The sequence below is a fragment of the Pleurodeles waltl genome, chromosome 3_1 (assembly GCF_031143425.1).
Source record: "Pleurodeles waltl isolate 20211129_DDA chromosome 3_1, aPleWal1.hap1.20221129, whole genome shotgun sequence".
Classification (NCBI taxonomy): domain Eukaryota; kingdom Metazoa; phylum Chordata; class Amphibia; order Caudata; family Salamandridae; genus Pleurodeles; species Pleurodeles waltl.
The window spans coordinates 1772129068-1772147177 of NC_090440.1; the positions used below are offsets into that span (position 1 = coordinate 1772129068).

General features: G+C 42.9%; 1 protein-coding gene across 2 annotated transcripts in view; it reads left to right on the forward strand.

Moving 5' to 3' along the window:
- Positions 1-18110, forward strand: part of SPATS2L (spermatogenesis associated serine rich 2 like) — a 200512-nt gene that overhangs the window by 172159 nt on the left and 10243 nt on the right. For both annotated transcript variants that reach the window (XM_069225771.1, XM_069225772.1), the window contains exons 9-11: positions 1401-1459; positions 4883-4992; positions 16689-16791. In XM_069225771.1, coding sequence (XP_069081872.1) covers positions 1401-1459; positions 4883-4992; positions 16689-16791 — 272 coding nt within the window. The remainder of the gene's footprint in view (positions 1-1400; positions 1460-4882; positions 4993-16688; positions 16792-18110) is intronic.

Consider the following 18110-nt stretch of genomic DNA (forward strand, 5'->3'; position numbering starts at 1 on the left):
GTATCATCACTAAAGGATGCAGCGTGGATCCTTGGTCTGAACTTTTGCAGGAGAATGAAGATGAAACATTGACTGTCCTCAGTCATGAATCACAGTATATGCAGATAAATGAATTGTGAGACAACTGACATCCTTAAGGGAGTAGACACAGCAAGGTCAAGAACTCTGTTAATGGCTTATGGGTTAATGAGCTGCTTGCACCTTGTGGTGGAAGGGCATTGTCCATGATTACGTAAGTGCAATCGGTGGAAAAGATTATTGAGGTATTTATGATCATTAAATTTGATATGCTAGAAATATGTCCTGAGACTTCTGCCAACTGCAATTGAACTTGCTGTCCTTGTTATGTATTTGCTGTATAATTAGAGTGCCTCTAAGTGACTGCGGGTAATATACTGTGTTTGCTAAACAACTGCTCGTTTAGTCCTGTTTAAAGTTTTTCAGTTGTTGGCACTATAGCGGGGGAGTATCGGAGCCCGGGCCCTAGCAGTTGTCCAGGCATTACAGGATTGCGCAGCCTTTTTATTTGGAAGAACTGGGAAGGAATATGGGTGACACCAGCAAGGGTACATTTTACATATTTACTGTTTTTCTAACAAGCTGTGATATGCTGACTTTGGTATGTTGTTATAATATTTTCTCTATTCTCGGGTGTTTGTTGTTCATTGTAATAAACACCTCTTTTCTTATTCTTCCAACAATGTTATTCAATTAACACTTCCCTGCTGATTCTAAGTGTGTTGATAAATATTTAAGGGGACATTGCTCTTAATAGTTGTGCTGCTTGTGTCGCAGAAAAGGAAGAGTTGAAACACTTTTACTGGCACAGTACAGTGCAGGGCTTACTAAAGGCAGTCATTGTTTTAGTGTAGTATGCATCCCGAATCAACATTGATTGACCAAGAAAGAATGGCTTTAAAGGATGCTTTAATCTGGACTTCCAAAATATACCATTGGTGTGTGGCAGTTTACTTGTATTCATGGTTCATATATGAAGTATAGTCTTGTGTGTGGAGCTCTACTTGCAGTTTATCTACATATACTTGATTTGCCCACGTCTAAATATGGATATAGCGTGCAGGTCCAGCGGCACCACTGAACACGTATTTAGTGTGGGGAGATGTTGCTGTGTGGCCCTTTATAAGCAGTTCCTAAATACAAACTTTGTTGTGTACCTACCAGTTGCAATTTCTATAGCTCATAAATGTATATTTCAAATGTGGAGGTCTAAATAGATATTTTGAGATAAGAGACCCCGAAGTACTAATGCTGTGTAGAGTAAATGTCTTATGTATGTAAAAGCAGGTGGCAAAAGCACTGACAAAAGCTAGAACGTTGCAATTTTGAAATGACTGCTGTCACTATATGCTGAATAATCATTTCATTCTATTGCCTTTCAGCATCATAGAACGGGAGGTGGCGTTGATGTCAGAAATTGACAAAGTAAAACAAGAAGCCAGTAAGTGTGCCACCCTTAAAATATCCCTGCATTCCAGCTTAGATTTTGATATTTCCGAGAAAGCCTTACTGTTAGATAATCATAGCTTCCATTGAAGCACATCTTATGACCTCACACATGTCAACACATGTTATTAGAAATGGCACTATTAAAGATATCGCTAATGATGTCATATTTGATTTTATCTGAGACACTGTGTTTTCTTAAGTGCTGCGTGGGGGATTTATTGGTCCGTATCTCACCAAATTCGAATTTCACTTGGTTCACTGGTCACAGGACATGGCCTTCAACCACATCATCTGGCCAATTCCCCTGACCAGTGCTTAATTTGTAAATAAAAATGTGCAGGTGCCCAAAGCCCTCCTCTTAAACACTCGGCTGCCGCAATTAAATGTGCGAGCACAGAATACTGAGGCAGCGTAATGCTGAAGCCATCTCGGGCCTCTTCAAGCCCTATAAAGCCACTCCATGCCCCTTCAGCTCACTATAGCAGCTATCTACTTTCTCCCTTTGTGACACTTTTTCGTTTTTCCCTTCCTCCGTCTTTCCCATATGTGTCTTTTGCTCGCAGCAAATGCTTGAGGCAGAAGAATAAGCCCCGGCCCTCAAAAATAAGTGCCGGTGCCCAGCACCGGAAACAAGCACATTAAGCACTGACCCTGATTCACTTGTACACAGACTTCAGCCACGTCCAGTTTGCCTGCCATAGACTTTTACCACGTCCTTGTCCCAATACCCCTGTGCCCAGTCAACTTGAATCCAGATCTATCTCGGTGCAGCTCTGAGCTTCATATGCATTCACTTGGGCAAAGCTCTCACCCTCCGACCTCCACTCAAAGCCTACAAGACACAGTATCCAGCCATCCTCACTATACTCCAGTGGACTTCAAACTTTTTAATGCTGCGCCTCCCCCCCCGCCCGCCCCCGCCAGTGGGGAAGAAAAATCATTGGGGCCCCCCTCTGAATTTTTCAAATTTATTCTATTAAATTAACAATGTTTAAATAGGTCTACACTTATTTAAACATTGCAGTAAAGTTCTATTACTGCTTCAAAAATGCAATCAAAATACATGATGCCAAACATACTATTCTGGTCAAGAAGGCTTTGTTAACATGTAAAAGTATTCACAGCGTGATTATTAGAAGTAAGAGTGGGGGTCTGAAGAGTATTTGGAGTCCTTTCCCTTTTGACACATACTCCCAGCTTCAATCAAGATGACAAAACATGTTAGTGATGGCCCATTACAGAGCGGTTTGCTGCTGCTCATTTTCATCTTGAAACAAAGCCCTGGTATTAGTATACTTATACTTTTAGCCAGACCCTGGTGCCACCCCCGTCCCCCTGCGATCACTCCAGGCCCCCGTAGCCCCCCCAGTTTGAAGACCCCTGCTATACTCTGAGCATGGGGATCTGGTCTTTGGCACAGGAAACCATTAGAGGAGGAGAATAGTTTTTTTTTTCAAGATGGTTAATAGGCTCTACTTTCAAGGTTTTCTAAAAGGGCAGTGCCTGAAAATCCTGTAGCCCCAAACTACTTTTTCCCATGTGAAATCGATAAAATATAGTTGCAAGATTGTGGAGAATGAAATACCAGAGTGCGATTGTTGTACGATTTACATAGTAAAACTTAATAAAAATCGGACTTCACCTAAAAAAGTAACAGCTTCAGAGGCGTTTTTTTCAAACAAGATTGTGTTTCAGTTAAATTTTCTGCGCCATTGTAATATGGTGCCAAAAAGGGCTGCAATACAATTACAATTACAGTTTGCAGCAGAAAAGACAGGAAAACATTACATGTTCATCCTCTGGCGTCCTAGAGGCAAATGGAATGAGCAGCTGTAAATCTTGACTCCAGACTCTCTTTCCCTCCTGCCTTCAGCCAAGAATTACACTGGAAAACAGTTACTTGTAAAAGCATGGTTAATAGCTCTCCTGATTTGTGTGGAGATGTCCTTCATTTTTAGGGCTTGGCCTGGATACCTCTTAACCTGTCTCGCCAGCACCATGTGATTTAAAAAAAATCATAAATAAAAAATATATACTTTTGCAGTATGGACTCTCTCTCCCAGATTCATATGCTGTGCATAGTCCCTCCATCTAGTGGATGGGTCCGAAAGTGCCGATTTACCAAACTTTTCCTACCCTTGTTGGGGGTCGACGTAGAAGGCGTCTGAGTACGACGTTGTCCGTAGGACCACAAAGCCCCCTTATATGATCTCAGTCTTCAGTTCTTTTTTATTTTCTCTCCTCCACTTTTCTCCTTCATTCTGGAAGTGGGAGAGTCGCATGTGAATCTAGAAGAGATTCAAGATGCAAACCATTATTACAGGCAAGTGAGTGGTTTCCTACAGGCTGTATTTTAAATGGGCCAGTACTGCCAGGTACTGAGTACCAGTACTTCTCTACTTTGAGAGAGAGTGCCCACATTGTTCAGCAGAGGTGCAATTCTTGTAAGTGGAAGGTACCAGCACCTCTCAGAAGCAAGTTAGTATTCTGGTCTGGGGTAGCTGCACTTATGTTTTTCCATTTCAAGTCCTGCTTACAGGTGAGCGTGAAATCTCTTCTAGATTCACATTTTGTACATAGAATACTTTGCGCTATTAATTCCTCTGTGGAGGGAGAGGGGCTTGAGGAGGGTGTACAGGAAAAAAAAAAGTCTTAGTACACATTGTCCCACATCTACCTCTGTAAATGTTTCTATATTTACACATTAATGTATCATAAATGTGTGTTTTGAACACTATATTGCTGCCTTGCAGATGTTCTGTAATGAGACCTTAGCCATGAACGTTAGTGTGGCTTCTTTCTTTATGGTAGAATGTGCTTTAGGCTTGGCATCCAATGTTTTGTTTGCCTCTTAATAACAGTAGTCTATCAGTTTGCACTTTCCATTTTGCAGTCGTATATTTGGTCACTGTTGCGCCTGTGGTGAATGGACAATGAAAAACTGTCTACATTTCATGACGTTCTATTTTTTTCCTGTATGTACAACATCACCACCTTTCTTGCATCTAGGATGTACAGTGCTTTCTTGTCTGTGTTACCTGGCTTTTGGTAAAAATCTGGCACAGTTGTGGCTTGGTTGATATGGAAAATTGACACCACTTTTCGTAGGTGCATACGGTGTCTTCTCATTATACCGTTATCCTTGCAGATGGTTAGGTATGGTTTCTGTGCTATGAGTGCCTACAACTGACTTACTCTCCCTAGAGATGTAATTGCCATTATAATGTGGTCTTTTCTAAGGTACCCGAGTGATGCTTTGTGCATGGGCTATAAAGAGGCTTTCATTAGCCCTGGTACCACTTCAAAGGTACGATACTGGGAGGGCTCTCTTAGGTGTCCCTCTAAATCTACCCAATTCTAGTCTTCCTTAATGAGCCAAGTTTAAATACTCTTTCTATGCTGATTCTCCTGCCAGTGGTCATCCTGACTGCACGTCAGAAAAAGGCAGAGGAGCTGAAGAGGATGACAGATCTAGCCCATCAGATGGCAGACACGCAACTGTCTGAACTCAGATCAGAAATTAAGGTTGGTCAACTATTTATTTTTGGTTCATTTCACTATTGTTTTTCAAATGGAATTCCAAAATCTGCAATATTTTAAAAGCCTGAATTTATATTCTACAACACCATTGTTTAGGAACCTGTGGTTTTAGCTTGAAGCTAGTTTAAATACAATGAAAAGATGATTTCTTAATGGTCAGGATAAAAAAAACAATCTTTGCATCTTCTGTGGGCATTTTCTATTCATTTTTTAGTTTTTGCCAATCACACTGACTCACATTACTGACCACCATCTTCTGTGTACTAACCACTAGGGGCCATTTACAACCAATAATTCCAACCTGGCTCCTTGCAATTATGAATTTTTGTCCTTGAAATTGGGTATAATCATATAGACTTGGAATTGTCAGGTTCTTTTCCACACTTCCTTTTCTGTTTAGCACAAGCTCTAGGCAGGTGGTAAATAAATGGGAGTGGTGGGCCCATGCAGGCCTGCAGGTGGGGAGCAGGCAGTGGGCTAATAGATGGAACCGTTGAGTTCCACTCCCAGGCTATACAAGGGGTCGGACAGGAGCTAGGCTGCACTTGTGCGTGTGTAATAACTTTATTTCGATCTCCAGGATCATAAAAGTGCAACATATATAAAAGACACATAAAAACATCCTCCCATAGGCATACAAAGTTTCGTCGTAGATCAAAGAAATTGTTCAGTAATAAATCACACATTGTCAGGTAGCAAGTCTACATGTGCATACCATTGTTAAAGTTAAAAACAGATTAACTCCAATAAAAAGAAAAAAGTTAGAAATGGACAAGCAAAGGGGAGCCTTGCTCCGTACCAAAATGTGCAAATTGCAATAATGTGTTAAGCCATAAGATGTGCATAATTGCATTAAAATGCTAGGCCATAATATGGATAGCTCACTCCAGGAAGCCACACATCTTTCAAGGCTTTACAAAGGCTCTACCCTTTTCTGGGCTGCTTTAATACACTTGGTGCACCAAGTCCATGCAGAGAATAAATATCTACAAATTGAAAAAACTATTGGTCTACCTAGAACATTTGAGAGGATTCTATAAGCCTCCATGTGGTGGCCTGCGCCCAGATTCCTGCACAGGGGAGCTACCCACTTTATTCTTTGGAGTGGATACACAGGACAAAAAAACAATATATGCGATAATGATTCCGAAGGCTCTTTACAGACTGGTCACCCCTTGGTACATCTCTAGACCATTTGGTACAAAATTGCTTGGTCAGGAGCATCCTACACCTAAACTATATGTACAATTTGCAAGCCAGTGTAGGGGTAATATTAGGGGTAATTTTACCTATGGTTGGATGGTACCTTGGCAGTGGTTTTACAACTAGGAAATCCCTTACCAGGGAGCCACTACTGGATACATTTGTTTGGGTAAATGCAAATTCCCAGTAAATTTCTTTTTACTTAACCTAGCTTTCGTAATTGCACTCATCTCATCATGAGAAGCCCAAAAAACATTCAGCCCACTTTTTTTTTATTTTACTTACACAAGTTGGAGACATAAGAGTTTTCACTGCACTTGTGCGTGAAGCATCAGGCTTCAAAGCCTCTGCCACCTTTAACATGGAATCCCGGCTTCTCCCCAGATTTGGGGCTCATTTGGCACCAGAGCAGGCAGGAAATTAGTTACTCAGGAGGCGTGTTTCACCCACAGGCTAGCCACACCCGAAGATGGGCTACCTGAAGTGAACAGCCAGAAAAGGGTTTCACCATCTTGCATTTGGTGAAATAGGGACTTCTGGGTCAGGGTTATGCCAAGTCCCCACAGGAAGTGGTCATGTAGGAGGCATTGTCGCCCTATTGGTAGGTAGCCCATTGGCTACTACCCCATAATCCCCTAAACACCCCGAAATCGAGTATTTAGGGGTAGTCAGGTTAAAGGAGTAGAGGTCAACATTGTGGGCCCCCTTGACCCTCTAACAGCTTCAGGCAACAGGCTTATTCTGATGGTAGTGGATCATGTCACCAGGTATCTTGAGGCTATTCCCCTTGAAACTGTCACTGCTCCTGCAGTTGCCAGGGTCCTCTTAAGTATTTTTTTTACAAGAGTGGGTTTCCCTAGAGGTAATAACTTAATTTCTGCTTACCTGAAAGCAATGTGGGCTGAGTGTGTGGGGTGACCTATAAGTTCACCACACCATATCACCAACAAACAAAAGGTCTTTTTGAACAGTTTAACAAGACCATTAATGGTATGATCACGGCGCTCCCTGAAAAGCTTAGGAGAAGATGGGATCTCCTGTTGCATTCCTGCTTTTCGCCTACACAGAGGTGCCAGAGAAAGGAGTGGGCTTTAGTCCGTTTGAACTTCTGTTTGGCCATCCTGTTAGCGGTCCTCTAAGGGGGTCCTCTGAATCTGATGAGGGAAGGCTTGACGAAGCCTCTCATAGAGCTTCAACTGGACTGGACGTAGTGGATTATGTACTTGACCTTCATTCCAGGATGGCTGAGTACATGGAAAAAAAGAAAACCACAACCTTGCAGCAAGCCAAGAGCTCTACAAGCAGTGGTTTGACCAAAATGCTGCACTGACTGAAGTTCAACCTGGGCAAAAGATATGGATATTGGAGCTTGTGGCACCTAGAGCCCTCCAGGACAAATGGAGTGGACCCTACCCTATCCTTGAAAGAAAAGGAGAGATCATCTACTTGGTGGACGTTGGCACTCCCAGGAGCCTCCAGAGGTTCATCCATGTGAACCGCCTGATACCTTTTTATGACAGGGCTGATGTGACTATGCTCATGGTCACTGATGAAGGATAGAAGGAAAAAAGTGAATCTCTCCCTGACAGCCTCTCTAACAACCATAAAGATGGGCTTATTAAGGAAGACTTCTTCCTAAAATCCTTCAATGCCCACAACTAACTGCAGGCAATTCCTGGGGCAATAGGCTGAACTCTTTTCTATAACCCCTGGCCAGACAAACTGATGCACACATGATGTCAACACTGGGGACAACCACCCTGTCAAAAATAAAATCTACAAAACGCTGGAGTTAGTGGTGATTGAACCCTCTGAAAGCCCCAGGGCCAGCCTAGTGGTCTTAGCCCTCAAACATCATTCCAAGGGAGGTAAACCAGAGCTGAGGTGTTTTGTGGACTACAGGGGTCTCAATGCAGTCATAAAGACTGATGCTTACCCTATTTCAAGGGCAGATGAGCTCATTGACAAGCTGGGTGCAGCAAAGTTTCTCAGTACCTTTGACTTAACCTGAGGGTACTGGCAAATTGGTCTTACCCCGGAGCCCAAAAAAGTCAGCATTCCCGACCCCCTATGGACATTACCAGTTTAATATATTGCCATTTGGTCTAAAGAATGCGCCTGCGAACTCCCAGACCTTCTTTGGGGAACACAGAAGTCCTAACTAGGTTGGAGTATTTTAGTTCAGTATATTTTGATGCTATAGCTTTCTATAGCTCCAATTTGCAAGATCACCTTATTTACCATGTAAAGGTCCTTGAGGGTCTGCAGAGGGCAGGTCGCATTATCAAGGCCAGTAAGTGCCAGATAGGGCAGGGATCAGTTTTATACTTTGGCCACCTTGTAGGTGGAGGACAAGTTTGACCCTTACAACCAAAGATCCAGACTATTGTGGACTGGGTGGCTCCAACAAACCAGACTCCAGTCAGGGCATTCCTTGGCTTTACTGGGTACTACAGGATGTTGGACTATTGTTGCACCCCTCACAGAACTGACATCTAAGAAACAACCAAAAAAGGTTAACTGGACAGTGAGCTGTAAAGGCTTTTGACACTGTGAAAGAAGCACTGTGCTCAGCACTCAAACTCCAAACTGGTGAGGTGGTCCATCTCTCTACAGGGAATGGACGTTATAGTGTAACACAGACCTGGGACTGACCAAGACAATATAGATAACCTTTCCAGGTTTTTCCACTTAGAAGATGAAGCCCCCCTTGGGAAAGGGTAGGCTCATTCTCCTTCGTCTGGGGGGAGAGGGGACTTGTGTAGGTAAATGCCCCTTTTAGACATGGTCACCCCCACATATTGCCCACTGGTACTAATGCTCTTGATTGGAAGTGCACTGGGACCCTACTAACCAGGCCCCACTGACAGTCCTCTTCCCCTAAAACCTACACATGTTAATTGTAATCCAATTGGCAAAGACTTTAACACCCTTGTAAGGCCCTGGTAAATGGTACCCTTGGTACCTCGGGCATGTGTACTAAAGAGGGTCTCTAAGGGCTGCAGCATGTATTATGCCATCCAAAGGGACCCAAACTCAAACTTCTGGCAGACTGCCATTGCAGGATGTGTGAAATGGTGCAAGCCATTTCGAAAACACGACATATCCCACTCCCTGTGTGCAGTACCCAAGTACACTGCATGAACTATATGTAAGTCACGCCTACAGCAGGTCTTTAAAGTCCTATGGCAGTGTGCAGTATATTACATGTGAGGGCACCCTCTGCATGAGCAGATATTCCCTGTGATGCCTAGTTCCATTGCCAGTCATTGTAAGTGTTCAGGAAGCGAATGGAGGACATGTACTGGGCACTGGTCATTACGAGTTACACAGCTACACAATAGCTTCTCTGAAAGTAATAGTGTTTAGTATCAAACAGCTTTCTTAATAAATCTGTACTGATGGCACCAGAGCAGGCGTGAAAATAGTTACTTAGGAGGCATGTTTCTTCCACAGGCTAGCCACACCTCTAAAGTTGGTTATCTAAAGTGAACAGCCAAAAAAGGGTTTCCCCATCTTGTTATTGGTTAAATAGAGATATCTGGGTCAGGTTAATGCCCACACACCTGGGAAGAGGTAATGTAGGGGGCCTAGATGCACTATTGGTAGGTAACTCATTGGCTACTACCCTGTACTCCCCTAAAGGCTCTAAAATTGAGTATTTTAGGGGTCCCTTGACACCTGGCCTGCAGAGTTGAGTTCTTAGAAACTGAAGAAAGTCAAAGAAGAGGCGAGTCAGTGAGAACCAAGGACCTGAATAGAAAGTGGTGTCAAACCCTGCCTTGCCGCTGGCTCCTTAACAATTGCAAAGACTTGACTCATCCTGCGATGTGCATCCCCCCCAACACCTGGAAGTCTGTCCAGCACTTGGACAACCAGCTATCATCTCCGTTGAGGTGGAGGAACCATACCCCTGGCATCTGCTGGCAGCAGCCACATCTGCCCGGTTCAGCGTGTTGCTGACAATCGGGCCCACCGAGAGAGAACCACTTCAGGAGGAGGACTTTGTGGCTGTAGGAGGTCTGCCCCATCTCTCTGCTGAGTTTTGAGATACAAGACCCCCTTCCCACATTAATACACTGAGTACTGGGGTACTTGCATCAGCTGTCACATAGGTTCTCATTATTTTAATGAGGCTACTGGATTTGGGGGGCACAATCATTTACATTGTGGTGTACTAAATACAATTCCACACCATGTGATGCCTGTTGGCATAATCCAGGTTTTCCGGCTAACTAGCAGCGCCTCATCTCTACCAATGAGCAAGGATGATTGTGGCACCAGGTGCATGACAAGGAAGATTCCTCGGGGAATCGTGGTCAATCAGATCTCGTCCATTTCTCTTAGTTACATAGGTCTCACACAGGCAAAGACAACGGAGACAGAATATAGTTCAATAAGGGTTTATTGAAGTAACTGCATTAGAGATAAAATGGTATGAATTGCAATAACTAGGATGATAAAACACAATAAAAGCAAGAGGGTGACAAGGAGAGTGAAACACAAAAACAGACCCACCATACTGTCACTAGGAGTGATATATATATAGTTCTCCTACCTACGCTATGCTCAAGCACAGCATAATAAGCCTAATCCGCCCTTCAGGTTTCCCCTGGGAAAACATCATCCCTCATACCTGAGTAAGGAAGCCTGTAGTCTGGAAAGACACAGTCCCCATGTAGATCAGGGGTTCGGCAGTCTAAGCAAGCAGCTGTAGCAGGGCAATCAGCATGCAGTCATGGTTATCTGGATGGAATCTCCCTCTAATGTGTATGGGACAAAGGATTGTTCTTATAATAAAACAGTTGACATTCTAAAACATAGTCCCCATGTGTGTGCTTCTGTGAATGTTGCAGACACAATGTACCATTTTTTCCAGCAACCCTATCTGACTGTAGCCTTGAAGTAAGCACAATGTGAAATGAATGTCCTACTGAGAACGCAAAGCTTTCCTAGGCCAAAGGACAACTAGATAGAAATAAATAAAACAACACTGCAAATGTGGCTCTTGCTTGAATAAAGCAATGCCAAATAAAATGTAACTGGGCTAAAGGGCACAACAGCAGGCCTAGTTTGCTAAATTAACGAGTCTAAAATATGGCAAAAATAGCTATACGACACAGCCAAGGCTTGTTTCGCTTCCAGACTAGAACCCACTATTGTGGAAGCCTTTTTGCACATCAAGGGGCATCAGGACAGCCAAGACCCGCAACAACAGTGGCCCTGTTGTTTAGTTTTTTCCCCCTCTGCAGATCGACTGCCCAGCCATGAGAACTTCAAATGCAAGTGCCCAGCCAGGCAAGACCCTCTGCACCCCAGCCCCACAGCCCGGGTCCACGACGTGAGACTGCGCCACCTAGGCTTGAGGGTCCCCTTGATTTGAGCCCCGCCTTTGGGTTGTTCCTGACTTCTCCTCAAGCCCCCCATTGCAGCCTTTGTTTCAGGTCCCTAGTGACCTTAACGGTGTAGTGGTCAAGGCTACCATCCCAACCAGCACCTCTGCACCCGACAGGTAAAGTGGAACTGTTGGTGGTACTTTGGACCTTGGGTACTTTGAACCTTGGCCCCCTAGCACCTTAAGTTCCAAAGGATACCTCTGAACTCCACCTGCAATTACGTGTTTGCTATTTGTGTTTTTCTCCCATAGGATAACACTGTGGCATTAAAGGTGCATGTCTCAAAACCGTTATTTTTTTCTATTTCCTTTTTAAAATCGATATTGTACTAACGTTGTTCTAAAGATCCTGGTGTCTAAATCCCTATAAAAATCTGTCTTAATTTTATAAATTGGTGGTGGATTTCTTATTAAGTGTGTGAACCATTTATTGACTGTGTGTTTACAACAAATGCTCAACACTCCCCTCTAATAAACCTAAGCTGCTCGACCAAACTAACACAAATAGAGCACTTGGGATTATTAAAGTAGGCCCTGTACACCAATAAGGGGTGTGTGGACCTTCTGCATTGCATGCAAACGTCCCAATTCTGTGAGTCAGGCTGTGTGAGACAGGAAAAATGATTTCCACATCTGGCCCAAGATCTTATGCCTCCACACATTCTGAAACATTCTACATACTGTAAATGTGCTGTACAATGTAGTACACATGCAATGTGTATAAATAATGTTTGAAGACGTTAAAAGATTTCTCCTTGATAGCATCTGGTTCAGGGCTTTATTTTTTATTTTTTTTACACAAAGCCTGGTCTGGTTACCTTAACAAATAGGGCTTTTCATCAAAAACTCTGGCTGCCTGGCTGCTTATGCTGATCCCTCCTTAGTCACACTCAGGTAACACACCTTGAAAGAAAGTGCCACATCAGTTTGCACTGCTTTACATCACTTTGCATGATTTTGCTTAGGCACAAATCATTAGTAAATTTGAATCCATGTTCACACTTGTAGGCACAGCAGCTCACACTCTTTGAATATAAAGAGAGAATATCAAGCACCTATTACCTCCATTGCGGAGATCACACTTCATACCAGTATGAGGAAGTTTGAACTAGGAGCACTAAGTATGCCAAAACTTAAAAATCATATATATGCCCAACATGAAAAGCAGACCAGAAACAAATTATGCAACCAGACCCCACTTTGTGACAGTCTTGTCTAGCATTGCTTAATGCATTTGAGGTTGATGGGAAAGGCATAAGTGTGAGAAAATGATTAGGAAATGAAAGAGGAGCCATGGTCTGGGTTTTCTAATGTGAGGTTGTTATTCTTTCTATAGCTTCTTTGTTCTCTTAAAACTTTCAGTCTAAAGGCTGTTTTATTGCAGATGTTTAATGTGCTGCATGTTATGCAGCAGCTTTCCATTAGCGTAATGAGGACAGGGCAATTTGTTCGTCCCCTTCGGTGTTGGAGATTAACCTTATGCTGAATTCAAGACCTCAGTAAATAAGGCTACATTTTGGTTGGCCCGGGCATAGTGCAATCCATAGTCTAGTTTCAAGAGAACAAAGTTTTGTGCAAGTGTGCAGAGATCATGTTCAGTTATTAGGTATTTTCAGTTATGAATGGTGCATAGTTGCCACTGAGCAAGTTTTGCTTGTTATGTGTGGGACTTTATAAAGAGGCTTCATCATCTTTGATGAAATCCAACAATTTAGCTTTCTTTACAATTGTTTGAGACCATGAGTGGGTCTGAGTTATTGATGCAGCTGTTGGCTTTGTGCTGTTGGTGTTAGGGATGAAGAGTAGAATTTAAGTCTTCTGTGAACTGAGTCTGATAAAGTCATTAGAAAGCCATTATTTTGTGGTTTGAAGAACCTTCCTATGGTTGTGGTGTCTGTTCTTAAAGATATTTTAGATTTAGGTAAATGTCACACATTGGTTGAAGTTTAGGCATAATCTTAGTTTTTGGTTTATGGGTTAAATGGATAGGTTACTAAGGGGGTCATTCTGACTTTGACGGGCGGCGGAGGACGCCCGCCAAAGTCCCGCCGTCAGAATACCGCCGCGCGGTCAAAAGACCGCCGCGGTAATTCTGAGTTTCCCGCTGGGCGGGCGGGCGACCGCCAGAAGGCCGCCCGCCCACCCAGCGGGAAACCCCCTTCCATGAGGATGCCGGCTCCGAATAGAGCCGGCTGAGTGGAAGGGGTGCGACGGGTGCAGTTGCACCCGTCGCGATTTTCAGTGTCTGCCACGCAGACACTGAAAATCTATGTGGGGCCCCACGACACCCGTTCCCGCCATCCTGTTCCTGTCGGTAATAACCGCCAGGAACAGGATGGCGGGAAGGGGGTCGGAATCCCCATGGCGGCGCTGCAAGCAGTGCCGCAATGGAGGATTCCCTTGGGCAGGGGTAAACCGGCGGGAAACCGCTGGTTGCCCTTTTCTGACCGCGGCGAATTGCCCATGTAGCACCGCCAGCCTGTTGGCGGTGCTACCTCCGGCCTCCACCCTGGCTGTCTATAACTGCCAGGGTCGGAATGAGGCCCTAAGTCCTTGAGTCCAGAATGGAACCTTGTGCTCACTTACAAGGGAATAGGTGTTGAACTTTATAGATCCACCTTTATGGTGCTGGGTCATTCATTAGGGCAAGATCTCAATCACTTTACGGCAGTGCCTTCTAGCCAGCTTCGTTTTTAAGGTGTTGGTGTCAAGAAGATGCTGCTGCAACTTCTAGGACCAGAATGCATGATTTAACATTGTCTAGGAGCAGGGGTCTACAACTTTGTTTTGTAGTGAGAGCTACTTGTGATCACTAAAAATCATTGTGAGCTACTGAAGGCCAAGCCACTCACGCAGTGTTACCAGACACCCCAACACCCACCTTCATTGACTTTAAGCCTAATGTGCATAGAGCCAAATACTATGGATTGAGCAAAATACTTTGATTAGGGGCAATATTACAGGGCTGCCATGTGTTTCACTGAGAGCATGGTTCATAAAACACAATTGGCTTACTTGAAAGGTAAGAAAAACATTGGCTCAATGTTTCATCGAAATATTTTTCTTCACTTTAAATCTCTCCCATTTATAAATTGACTATATGTTTCAGACATAAATATGGCACAGTGGCTACTGGCTTCTGGCAGCAAGAGGCCTGGTGTTTGAAAATGCAACACTTTGAAATGGGAACAATTAAAATGAAGAGCTAACTTAATCATTACGTTCACTCTTCATTTTTATTTTCTCCCGTTAGAAGCATTCAGAATTATCATTTTGTTCTCATACTCCAATATTAAGTTGACACAGACTTTTATTTAAGATCTAAATACCTCAGTGCTTCAGTTATCCATAATCGTGCCCTGGGTCATAAACCTGACTCCAGCACTGCTCATTATCAGGTGCTCTCTGCAGTCTGAAGATAATAATGTAAAGTATGCATGGCTTCCCATTAACTTTAAAAGAAAAATGTGACCATGTACTTATGTAATATGAACTCAAGGCTGTTAGCTACTCTGAAGGTGTCTGCGAGCTACTGGTAATTAAAAGCTCGCTTGCAATAAACCAGTTGGCGACATCTGGTCTAGGAGTCTGTCACAGACTAGAGTTAGGTTGGCATTTTCCTTGCTGCATCCTTCTCTGATTCCTGACTAGTTAGTGCTTAGAAGTTTGTTTTAGTGATGTTTTTTTTATTTGAACATTTACTATGTGTTCAAGGGTTTTGCCTAATAACGGCAGAACTGATAAAGGTCTGAAGTTAAGTGGTTCGTTTGTGAAGAGGCTTTTTTGAGTAATAGCTTGATTTGTCCAGACTTAAGACAGGTTGGAAATGTTTTTGTTCCAAGTAAGATGTTTAAAAATTACAGTTGGTATGGAGAGAATTGGTCACCAAAGATTTGGTCAGAGGACCTTGGACAGAATCTTTAGAGTGTGGAGATCCTTCTGTTTCCCAAAAGTTTTATTAGATTATTGGTTGAGATACCACCAAAAGCCTCCCACAAAAGGTCTAATGGCAGGTGCCTTAGTTTTTCCCCATTGTATTCCACTCCCCGTCTGGAGTTACCAATTAAAAGTCTCACCTAACCAGATTAATTGTCAAACCCAAATGGTTTGTGTTGAAAAGAGATCCGGGCTCTTAATCACACATTGATGGCAATGCTTCATTATATGTATGCTCTTCTCTGAGGCCAAGTGTTCAAATGAATCCATCTGAGATTTTTCTTTTGTAATTGCATTGTGTAAGAATCCTAACCCTCTCAGATTCTTGTATGTGACTTGGTAGTTCTATTAATCACCTCAATGGGCCTAACGTTAAAATGATGAAGCAGGAGTACGGTTACTAAAGTGTAATTTTATTCATGTTTACTTCTTCACTACATGAAGACACATAAAAAATTAATGTGTAAAGAGATTTTTCTGTGCTGTCTGTTGTTTGGTTTTTCCTAATTAGTGATTTATTGGATTGCAAAAAATATTTTGTTTTTAAATTGTTAAAATTCATATGTAAGCTCTCAGTTCGAGTGTCCTGAAGAGGGATATGTTATTTATCAACCCTCCTAAATATCTATACCCCAGGGATTTTTATGTATTGGGCCTATTAAACGTCTACTAAATGTTGGCTCCCGTCTAAATTGAAAATAACATGTTGGTGCTTTGAGCACCAAAATCAATCTGTATTTCCCCGTAGTTCCCCAGACATTTTTCACCTGTTCAATTTTAGAAGAATTTACCTGTTGAATGAAGCTAGACTCTAGGGGTTGGTCTTTATCAAACATGGACATTCTAGGTGCAGTACACTCTAACTTAGTTCTGATTGTAACCTTTGCATAAACAGGTGTTTGGCCAGGGGCTGCAATTTACTGAGTCACTCATAATGAGGGCCAAAAGATTGTATTGTATATTTCAGTAGTGTATCATAACCCCAGCTCTCTATATTAGGGGGTTGCGTAAGATGAATATATATTATGGAAATCTTAATCTTGCATTTTATGTATTGATTTTCTCCCTCACCTTGACCACACTTTTTTGAAAATCCCATAGGAGGTATTATATAAATTCTGATATTCTTTCCTCATATCTCTTTTAGCATTTTGTCAGTGAACGTAAATACGATGAGGAGTTGGGAAGGTCTGCACGTTTCTCCTGTGAAATAGAAAACTTGAAGACCCAGATTCTTCACTGTGGTGAAAGTGAGCTGCCATTTGTTCCAGGGAAAACCTTATCAAGTTTTAGTATTTGTGCCTATGTATTATGTTCTCTAGGCATCAAGGTTTCCTTCAACCATTATGTATGTTTATTAGGTTACATGAGTGTATGGAAAGCATGGCACTTTTGGAACATGTTCCCACAATGATGAAGACTTACCCCATTAATTGTAGGATTGTGGGGCATGCCTGACTGTGATTTGTTCCAGTTTAATTGAATCAGGGAAGAGACCCATTATGTTATTCAAAAGCATTCTTCACTTTTCCAAACACATTGAGCCAATCTAAGAAACGCTACACTGGGTGCTTTCTCTGGTGGCAAAATAAAGCTCAGGAAAATTGAGGCCCATATTTATGGGAAAATGACAGAACGCAACTTTACGTCAAAATTGGCAGCGTCGCACTCCAACATTTCCACAACACAGGAATGCGCCATATTTAAGTGAATAAGGCGCACCGCTTTGTTGTCCCCTGTGCTGGCGCTAAATTTAGCTGCCTGCGCAACGCAGGTATCTGAACCATTGTGCAAGGATGTCTGCGTTGAAGGGGGTGACTGTTTATGTGCAGGAAGGTGTTCCTTCCCACACATAAACAATCACTAATCGTGCTTTGGTACTTCTGTGTGCGCTGCACAATGCAGCACACACAGAAGTGCCAAAGTGTCATTTTCAAATGATTGTTTATGTGCAGGAAGGGATACCTTCCCTCACATAAACAATCATTTTTGGCATTTTGCTCTTTCTATGCTTATAGCATAGAAAAAGCAAAATACAAGGAGGAATAAAAGTATTCCTCCTTGTTGTGCCTTGCTAACACCAGCCCTGGGGGTGGCGTTAGATTTTGGCACTGCCTCAGGTTTACGAAATCTTGTAAATCTGAGGCAGCGTCAAAATGCAATGGGTGTTACTGTGGCACGCTCACAGCCACACTCATTGCATGCCCCTCTGATGCAGGTAACTGCATCGGAGGGGCCCTTATTTACAAAGAGGTGTAACGCCACAAAAAGTGGTGTAACACCTCAGTGTAAATATGGAGCAGAGGTGAGCGTCACTGAAAGTGACACTCCAGTGGCGCTAGGGGCTCATAAATATGCCCGAGCTGGGGGGCACAAAGCTACTAGGGCCCTAAAGTAAACCTGACATTCCCCCTTGCTAACATCTACCATAGCCTCATGGTTTACTTTTGTCTTCTTTTACACACAAAGGATGTGGTGACTTGTCTCTTTGATGCTGTTACCCATTCTGAGGACCCTCACCTGCGAAGTTAAACCCTCTTATCTTGTCATGAATCTATACGTTAAGAGG